Source organism: Pieris rapae, chromosome 4, assembly GCF_905147795.1.
Source record: "Pieris rapae chromosome 4, ilPieRapa1.1, whole genome shotgun sequence".
Lineage (NCBI taxonomy): Eukaryota > Metazoa > Arthropoda > Insecta > Lepidoptera > Pieridae > Pieris > Pieris rapae.
The window spans coordinates 4,987,666-4,997,956 of NC_059512.1; the positions used below are offsets into that span (position 1 = coordinate 4,987,666).

Genomic DNA, 10,291 nt, shown 5'->3' on the forward strand with positions numbered 1-10,291 from the left:
TTTTGTAATACAGGTGAAACAGTAGCATGTTAGTATTATTTTATAAGATGAAATTAAACAACAAATTTTCAATACGTACATTACTTTCTATTTAATATGATTTTCATTTCAGGTATGGCAACATAATTTCGACAAAAGCTATATTGGATAAAAATACAAATAAATGTAAAGGTAAACAGAATTCATTGAAATATAACACAATCATAAATCTAAACTTCTATATACGTATGTATGTATTATATTCAAAATCTACACTTCTAGTATTAAACTGAATTATACAATTATTTTCTAGAAAATACCCTCATTAAACTAAACCATGCGGTGAGAACTTTTTCTATATGCACGAGCCTAGTTCCATATCATTTGACATTTAGTATCATGTCACATCTTTTTTACGCACATACATATTCCATAATGATTTGTGCATGTTTCCGTTATTATTTCGTCATGTAGTCGTATCATATTATCCATTTTTATTTTCACAGGTTACGGTTTTGTAGATTTTGAGACGATTGCGTCGGCGGAGGCGGCTGTTAAGGGATTACAGGCGAAAGGTGTCCAAGCCCAGATGGCTAAAGTGGGTATCTGGTTCCTGCGTAGACTGAACCGTGTACGTTGTGCATGCAAGTAATACTATTATGACTAACCGCCTGCTCCTTTCCTCAAACTTCCCGACCCTGCGGGACGTCTACATCAGGCATGGTCACTTGTGGCTAGCCCTCACAGCTATATGACTCGTGAGGACAAGCTGCAATTGCCTCTGTTCTTCGGATTGGAAACTCATAAATCGCTATTAAATATTTAATATTTTTTAAATAAAGCCGTGGCCTATCCGATCCATACCTTCCTTCTACCTTTTACTATAGCTTTAGTATTTATTGTGATAAAGTGCTATTTAAGCCACCTCAGGAACTCATGCTAGATTTACTAAATTGTGCCTCGTAGCGTCAGAAGCCTTTGGATATAGATAAAATTCTCTAGTTTTATAGTAATTGAAGGCGCCAATATTAAACGAAGTATGTATTTGACAGTTCATTTTTATCAACCCGATAAATTGGTGTAACAGTGACTTAATTTTGTAAGTATTACGATATTTAAGAAAAAAACGCTTCCTCTACTGACTTCAGACATTTCATAACTCTTGTGGCTTTAGCGTAACAATTTCGCTATTGGGCAATGGGTTTCTATGCTTTCGATATTAATAGTGTATGCGACTCTAACTAGCTTCATAACCTATGCTGATGTATATACCATTTTACATAAGGTACTAACAAGAATGTATAATAGATACAGTCTGCTGAAAACGTCAATGTTGGCTTTCGCGTCTAGTAATTGCGGGCTTCCAGCTAATCAATATTAAATTAAATCGTTCATTAGTAATATTTCTTGATTACTTTTTCAATGGATTTTAAATTTCTAAAGTTTTATGTGAAATTACTTTCTATCTTGTATCATATTGGCGATAAAGAAAAAGTTGCTTGAACGGTTTGCCTTGGTGTTTTCAGCAACAAGAACAGGATCCAACCAACTTGTACATGGCCAATCTACCGCCGCACTTCAAGGAGAATGATGTGGACCAACTGTTGGCCAAGTTTGGACAAGTGGTCTCGACGAGAATCCTACGCGACACTCATGGACATAGCAAGGGTGTTGGTTTCGCAAGGATGGAGTCTAGGGAAAAATGCGAGCAGATTATTCAAGTAAGAACAATGCTATTAGAAAAAGAAATACTTACAGTAAGCTTTTAACAAAACAATACAATACTGTTGGAATGATTTTTAAAGAAAAAAGGCAAATAACAAAGTTTATTTTTATTTATTACACACATGTAATTACACTCGAAATAATATGTACACGCATTAGAAGTTATACTTCTTTGGCGTATGAAAAAAATAACTAATAAATATTAAAATTAATCAAAAGTATTTTATTTAAATAATTGAACTGTTACGAAACGTTCGTTACGTGTTCTAAATATAAAAAATACTATAATATACAACTTGAACATAGTTATCGATTTCCATGCTACCTAGAGCTAACTTTACGATGTCGAATTTAGGTGTTGTTGGGCGCGCGCATCGTAATTTTTCTCCATCGCGCCAAAAGAAGTATAACTTCAATTATTTATAATCTAAACCTACATAATAATAATAATTTAAAAAATAAATAGAAAATTAAAATAAATGTAAAAAGTTTTGGTTCCTGTGGCTTTGTACCTTTAACACAGCATTTTCTCGCTGTATTGCGATTCTTATTCGTTGAAAGACGAAAGTACTAACTGTGAATGGGGTCACCAGTACTGTATACTTAGCGCCAGCTTAATTTTTAACTTCCAAGATCCCTACTCCATAGAGTACATAATCACAGTCAAAGAAAAGAGTGGTGAAAAACTATATTATGTACACATTAATAAACATAGATTATATAAATAATTTTGTTTGAAAAAATTATTGAAATATCCAATTATTTAGATCTATGTAGAGTGTAGACTTTACTATTATACCTCTAAGATTGAAAAAGCTGTTAAATGTTCTGTTTTTTGATTTTGCGTCATTTTCCAAATAAAAACGTTAAAAAAAACACTCTACATTGCATTGAGCACCTATCGAAAGACGTTCTTCGAATATTTCACGATCACTGCATTCTTTATCAAATCCAACGATATTGTTAGGATTATAAAAATTTAAGGATAATTTTACAAAATTCAATTTTGACTTATAATTCTAACCAAGGCGACACAATCTTACTCATACTTGGCTGTTTTCCAAAGACTGTCCCTAAATCTTAAGGCTGAATTTATGTTCTTTGTTACATACCATAGAGAAATACACGTTATTCTTGTTGGGATAAACTTAACGTAGGCATCTTGTTTTATACTGGCAACTTCGACTGAAACAGCTATTTTTTATGTCGACCCAAAATGGATAATTTAGAGATGAGACAACGCAAAATACGGCTTCTGTTTGTTTTAGCCTCTTTTACATACGGCTGTCGACCTTAGTGCTAATTTTCGGTAAAGATCAATTGATTTTGGATTGCTAAAACAGGATAATCTATTGGCTTTGAAGTAGTATTCATCATGACTATTTATTAAGATTTTCTCTATATATTGCTTTTTCATTTCGTATTACAGATATATAAATTAATATTACATTACATATCACAATGCAACGAAAATGGAACTCTGATATATGGAAACGTCTTTCAAAAGCCACCTTTAATAAAATTATTAACAAATTTCAGATGTTCAATGGAAACCCAATACCGGGAGCCAAGGAACCGCTACTCGTGAAGTTTGCTGATGGCGGAAACAAGAAAAAGACATCTTATAACAAGCAAAACGATAATGGCCGAGGATGGAGGGATAACACTGATTCCATACAGGTAGTTTAAATTTAAACGAATTATAGGCTGATTTATCATCAAGCTGAATTTTTTTGAACCATGTTAAATTGGTGCGAAAATTGCATGCAATGCAATCTGCGGCCAAAAAAATATATTTTCATAAAGGAAGTATGTATAATTTTGGACGAGAATCAAATTCTCTTTGTTGTTGAATTAGTATAGGTATTTATTGTATGAAGTATTTTTAACAAAGCATTTCTGTGAAGATTATTCAAGGTTATTTTTCAATGCACATCAAACAAAGATAATAACAATTGGTACTTCAGTATCACTTGTCTTAAAATGGTCTGGGATTGTGTATTTGAAATTGCAACGCCAACTTTTACGATGCATTATCGCCTATTTGACACTCTTGGAAATCTTTAAAAAAAACTGGTAAAATGTGACTATTTCTCCTACAATATATTAGAAAGTTAACTATTTTTAAAGGTATTTTGTTATTTAATGCTCGAATATATCATTATTAGACTTGTTTAAATCCGAGCTTAAAAATCCTTTCATGCCAAAGCGTAACATCCATAACATTAACGCAGTTATACTTACAGCAGGCGATGAGCGTGGGGGGCGTGTATGGGGGCGTAGCGAACGCGGAGTGCGGCGTGTACCGTGGCGGTGCCGGCGTGTACTTCCACCCGCAGTTGCACCACCACCACGCGCCGCACCCAGCGGCGTGGCTGGCTCCTTACGCTGCGCTCATTCCGCCCGCGCCCGCTCCGCATCCACACCCGCATATACCTATAGATGCTGTGCCTAGCCAATATGTGAGTATAACGATCTGATATATTTAGATATCGATTTAGATAATTGACACTAATGTGTAATCAATTTAAATATTACAATCGTATTGTCTTTTATTAACATAACTTTTACACATTTAAAGAAAAACACTTTTTTACGGATTATAGTTATGTATTATTGTATTTAAACCTTTAATTACTATAATCCGTACATAGTTTTACCCATACAATAGTTTTTCTTTAAATATTACAATCGTTTTCAAAATCTTATAACATGAAATCACAAATTAAGATTATTTTAAAATAAAATAATAATATTAACAATCAACAAAAAAACACGTGGTGCAACGGGCAGTATTATCGCTACTAAGCGATCTTTTCCAGGCAACACAAATTATAATAAAAATAATTCAATAAGATAAATTGAGAAGAAGAGCGATACTTTACTTATTACAAAATAAAAATGATGATACTAAAATTAAAATCAATGAAATAGTAGAGAACTCACCAAAACAGAGAGAAAAAAAACAGTTAAATGTGATAAAAACTTTTATTAAATGCAGTCAACATAATCAGTGCAAATATACTGATGTATTGCATAGTCCATTTTGGTCGTGTTTAAAAAAAATAGTGCGTGGAGTCCGTCCGTGCGGTACAAGTAAATTTTTCATTCACTTCATAATGTTCTTAAGTATATTTGTGAATATATCAATGATGGGGAATATAAAATAAGACTTATATCTGCTTTAAAATCCCCGGTAATCAATTAGTCAAATTGGAACGAAAGCAAATACAAAACTTAAATAGAAATGGGCCATTCGATACAATAAATCTTATCAAAGATTTCTGTATTCCAGGTAAACTGGGACAGCTTAAGGCCGGAAAACGAAGTATACGTGAGTGTATACAATTAGCAACAAAAACTCTGTAATTCTTAGTTTATGCTATTATTCAAATACTAAACCCTATTTCTCTTCTGTTTTTGATCCCCAGTTTGATTTGAAGATCTAAACCGATTATTGTCTTGGTAAATGTTATGTAAGCCGTAATAGAATTTTGATTCTTTTTCTACAGCATCTATAGAATATTTTGTTTTTATCACACGTGGTGTTCTGAATATAGACATAAATGAAACAAAACATTCGTGAGTAAAGCCTATTACATTTAATAAATAATTAAAAATTCTTTTGTTGCGAGGTTAAAATTGTACAGGGTTTTTATTGCATATTGCACATCGCTTTCTGCTTGGCTGTTTCTCTTATAAACCGTTGTTAACGATCCTTTTTTATTACAGTACTTTGCATCACCTCCGTACCAGTACTTCGCGGGCCCCAATCCGCCGGTGATACAGATGCCTATGGAGAGTGAGCATGCGTCCACGGCCGCCTCACCCGACGAGGCTTACCAGCCCTACCCGCCTCCCAAGTAGACGATAAGGAACCACCCATGTACACGAGCCAAAAATCAAAGCAACTGTGACTTTTTACGATGTTAATTTGTTTTAGTTTAATTTGCGGCCGTTATAGACTTCATCGAAAGTTTCGCCGCGGTGCGCCGCGTGCGAGTGCGGCCTTGTACGTATACGTGGTGCGTCTCGGACGTACACGTATCGGCTCATACTGAGGTATGAACTGGTGACGGCATCGTGTCCGTACGTCCAAGGCCTTTTAGTTTTAAGCCTAATTTTATTTAATACTTTCGCCTCGACTGTTTTCTCAATGGCCTTCGTCTCTTGGCTTACGCTAAACGTTCAAAACGCTGTGATGTTTTGATGAGGTCTTTTGACGGCTCGGAAGAGGATTCGATGTATAGAATTAAATCCAATTTAAAATGTGTTTTTACATTATAGTTTTATTATTGTTTTATGAAAATTTTTAAATTTAAGATTTTAGACACAGATTTTGAACATGTTGACACGATTATTTAAGATAGATAGGTATTTATTTTAGCTTAGTACGATTATTTGAATGAATTTTTAAATTTATTTTGCAAATTAAATTTATTTATTTCTGTGTCATATATCGTAAGAAGAAATGGCTAAATTCAACAGAACTTATATCGATCAAATAACGTGCAATCAGAGAGTAATGAAATTTTATAATAATATAGTTTTAAAAGAGAATCATTTCCTTATAGTTTATTTTCTATTTTATGAAAAGCAATATCCGAAGACGGCAGAGGGCGGTGATTGGAAAAGGTCATATCAAATATATGCAAAAGGAGAAATATGTGTGTTAGAGAAAGTTTTATAACAGTTTAGAACTTGGAAATAATTTATAAATATTTCGAAGATTGTGAATCTTCCTTGTAAATGATGTATTTCAAAAATACATTGAACAATATCAAAGTTCCAACTATTATAATGGCAAGTAGAGAGTTATGACCACCTCGTGGGTTTATGCTAATGATACGTTCGGCATGGTGCTTTAGTAATTTTGTTTGAAAATGGTACTAAATCTATGAAATATACAGTATTATTTACATTAAATCACACTGGTGCAGTCTTCCAAGAGCTGTTCGGTTCATCTCCATACAACATGGGCCTCTTAGCATCGATACCACTTTCCTAGTAGATTTAGCGATGGTAAGGTACATTCGTACACGCGAATATGCTACTTCACTCTTTTATAATACAGTTGTTAACCACTTGACAAAATTGTAAACGTTGTTGCCAAACCCGAAGACAGACTGAATTTATGTATACCGAAACTTCCAAATAATTATTTCTTGATCCGTGTTTTGATCCAAATGTTATTCATACAATGATAGTAGCCATACATCACGATAGTTTTTTGTACGAATCGGCGTCGGCGGGTGCTATTGTCGGGACGTGCCCGTCTGGAAGCTATAGAAACATTAGCAATAAGCAGTTGTATTAAAGTCTATTTATACATTTTACGAGTCTATACAAATTTTTGTATGTGTAAAGTCATGTTTGGAATGAGGTGATCCTTTTTTTGAGAATCATGTACTGAATCAAATGGTAGTTGTTATTTTAGGCGGTCGGCACATTCCACTAGTGAACATCAAAATTCCACGATTTATTTCCACATTATGAAATGTAAAGGATTTGAAATCCAGCGCACGCGCATTTTGGTGCGAGCGACGTTTTGTACCATCGCGTAGGTTTTGGGTACACTTTATGACTTTATATGAAATTTGATATTTTTATATTGAATATATATAAATTATACATGGATATGTATACATGTATATACATTGTTGATGGGTACGAGTAAAAGCCTACTATATAGCCACTGTTTAATTCTATTTTGGCACGTCAGAGTTTCATCAGAACCAAAGTATACAAATCATTAAAATCGAATAAGAAGTAGGAACATATTTATAAAACAAGTCAGGGACTGAAGACTAGTTAAATGTTTGATATATTAACTGTATTTTAACTGAAGGTGATTAAGCGATGACCTCTTTGTTCAAAACCTGTGTAACGACTTAACAATACAGGAACTGACATTAGATGAACTGCAGGTTTTGAATGAATGACGTAGATTTCAATGAAATAATTAGACTTTTTGTACTTGATTGTATTCTATCGATAACGGAACTAACGTCTGTGGACCGCAGAAACTTCGCGTAGCGGCATTTTTATAGGTGTTCTATCGACAACGTGCGTATCTTATCCGTATGAAAGCAAGTATGTTACCACAGTACGAATGTTTCATTGCGCGACCACCGAGCATCTCTGCATGAGCGCCGTTGCTTCGTAGAACACTAATCACTAACGGTACTATCATAAAGTAATATCGCTCTTTTGTTCAGCTGACTGCCTCTAATTCGAATGAGTTTACGCTATCACAATACAATTAAACTCACTACGGCTTGAGTAGGTGTGTACTTGTATTGATACTCCATAGATCACTTTTATACTAGTATAATTGTGGATCGAGCCAAATTTCTTGAACTGATTTAAACCGCCTTGGATTCTTGTGAAAATAAAACACGAAGTGCAATGTACGGTATTTAGATAAGTTCGTTCACGTGTGTTCGATATATACAGTGGCTTCCTGTAAATGCAGTCTTCCGATAGATATTTCCGCTAAACTTTGCATTTAAAATTGATGTCGTATTTGTACACAGTCCAAAGCTACTATCCCCGTATTTGTTTGATGTCATAGTGGTCTATGAGATGTGAACCCGTGTCCATTTAACGGTAGTATTTCAGTTAAACCCGAAGCACTTGTAGAGACACAGTAAGTAGGTAACGTAGTGTCGCACGATCCGTATAGGATGCCGTCAAAAGCGTTATTATTTGAGCACGAATTATTTTCTCAGGCTTCTTCTTCCATTGAGAGCAATAAATTAATTTTTACGGTAGTGCCTTCAGCTTCGTTGATACAGATGTGAATACAATAAACCAGTTGCATGTGCTTTACGAAATATTTTTACAGGTAATAGAGAACTTACCGTAATCATAAATGTAGGGTAATAAAGCTGTTTTAATATTTTCTATCGATCACTAAACGAAATAATGTGGCTGTCTAATCGTTGCATTTTCACACATGGTGTTGAGATTGAATCCGGGAGTTAATTCTTAGATGTTCCTAGTTACACTCGCTTCAATATTCTTGACATGTGTGATAAAGCGTTACAATGAGATTATGGGTGAACGTGACGTTAAGCGTTAGTTAGTTAGGAGTTACGTGAAGAACAAGCACAAAAATAAGGAACCAATTCCTGAATACCAAAACGATTCAAATGAGACATGTCGATGAATTGAAGTTAATGTTTTTAAATAAGTCATAGTTATAAGGGAGCGCGCGTTTTGTATTTGTGAAATGTGAAACAGGATCGACGAAATTGATGGCTAGTTTTAGCTTTAGGCTTAATTAGATAGGTTAGAATAGCAAAAAAATGTTTCGACGCTAAGTTAGCATAGCGACTAGATTAATGGGCGGGCCGCGGCGCGCCTCGCGGCTCTAGGGTAGTTTCCTCTGTTAGTTTATTAAATAATTTAATTTAAATGGACTGAGGCCGGCGCGGAGCGTCTGCGCCCGCCCCTAGCTTTAAGGAAATCTAAACCTAGCGAACACTCGGAGTAAGTTTCAGTTGAAGAGTTTGCTTTCACCTCTTTTGTTATGTAGTTGAATAAGTGTAAAAGAAATTAAATGAGAAAAAAAATACCGTGAAGTGTCGATACAATTGTATTTGTCCAATGTATTATTAGTGTGGTGTTCTACCCGGCAGCCTAGTCTAGCGAGTAGATTAGATAAAAATTAGTTAGGTAGCTTAGAAATGCAAAAAAAATTTCATAAAATGTAAAAAAAAGATGAAATTGTTGGTAAGAAAGAGTATTTTTAAGGAACATGTTGCTTCGTTGTGTTATGATGTGCGGTTTGGCATAACTATAACTGAAATGAATTTCTCGACACGGGAAGACAGAAAGTTATGTATCTATTTTGTTACGAAGTGTTTGCAAGTTTCTATATAGTGCTATGAGCATATTAGACCGCATTATTTATAGTTATGCTGAATGGAACTAAAATAATATATAAAATAAATGAAAATGGTACTAAGAAGCATGTTTTATTGTGACGAGTCATGTTCCTTTGCATTGAACTTGATATTTTGTAAGAGCAAATGATTGAAATAAAACAAGCAAAACCATTCATGTTTTCTTATTTATCGCCTAACTACCCTTCCCTTCGTTAGGCATCCTGACTCCTCCATCCTCTTATAGATTAAATAGAGAGATGAGATAGATAAGTTTCACTCTGATTTGATGCTGTATTGACGCACCTATGCAATTGTAATCATGTTTTTTATTTACTCTGCGATCCGACTACTGCAGCTTTTGTATGTATGAATGCTATGAATATAATTTAAGCTGCTAGATGTCAACCCTAATATTCTGCACCAATTAATTAAAGACATTGTCGGTCAGGTACAAGAGGCTAATCGGCCACTGATATAGATCAATGTTCAGCAGATACAAAAACAAGTTAAGACCTCGTATCGATATTCATCATTAAGGCGCTGATAGTTCTCTTACGATCAACGAAGTGTAGAATTTATAATTTTTTTATAGAACAGGGGGCAAACGGGCACTTGATGTTAAGTAATTCCGCCGCTCATGGACACTCAATGCCAGAGGGCTCGCGAGTGTGTTGCCAGCCTTTTTTTCTTTTTTC

General features: G+C 34.5%; 1 protein-coding gene across 7 annotated transcripts in view; it reads left to right on the plus strand.

Moving 5' to 3' along the window:
* The window catches only part of LOC110992743 (protein alan shepard), a 97,997-nt gene extending 88,230 nt beyond the window's left edge, over positions 1-9,767 (plus strand). For 4 of the 7 annotated variants that reach the window (XM_022258711.2, XM_022258684.2, XM_045628096.1 and 1 more), the window contains 7 exons: positions 113-171; positions 486-610; positions 1,506-1,700; positions 3,244-3,384; positions 3,939-4,166; positions 5,000-5,038; positions 5,437-9,767. In XM_022258711.2, the coding sequence (XP_022114403.1) occupies positions 113-171; positions 486-610; positions 1,506-1,700; positions 3,244-3,384; positions 3,939-4,166; positions 5,000-5,038; positions 5,437-5,571 (922 nt within the window). In that variant the 3' untranslated portion in view covers positions 5,572-9,767. The remainder of the gene's footprint in view (positions 1-112; positions 172-485; positions 611-1,505; positions 1,701-3,243; positions 3,385-3,938; positions 4,167-4,999; positions 5,039-5,436) is intronic. The other 3 variants (XM_045628097.1, XM_045628099.1, XM_045628100.1) reach the window with 2 other exon arrangements.
* The last annotated feature ends 524 nt before the right edge of the window (positions 9,768-10,291 follow it).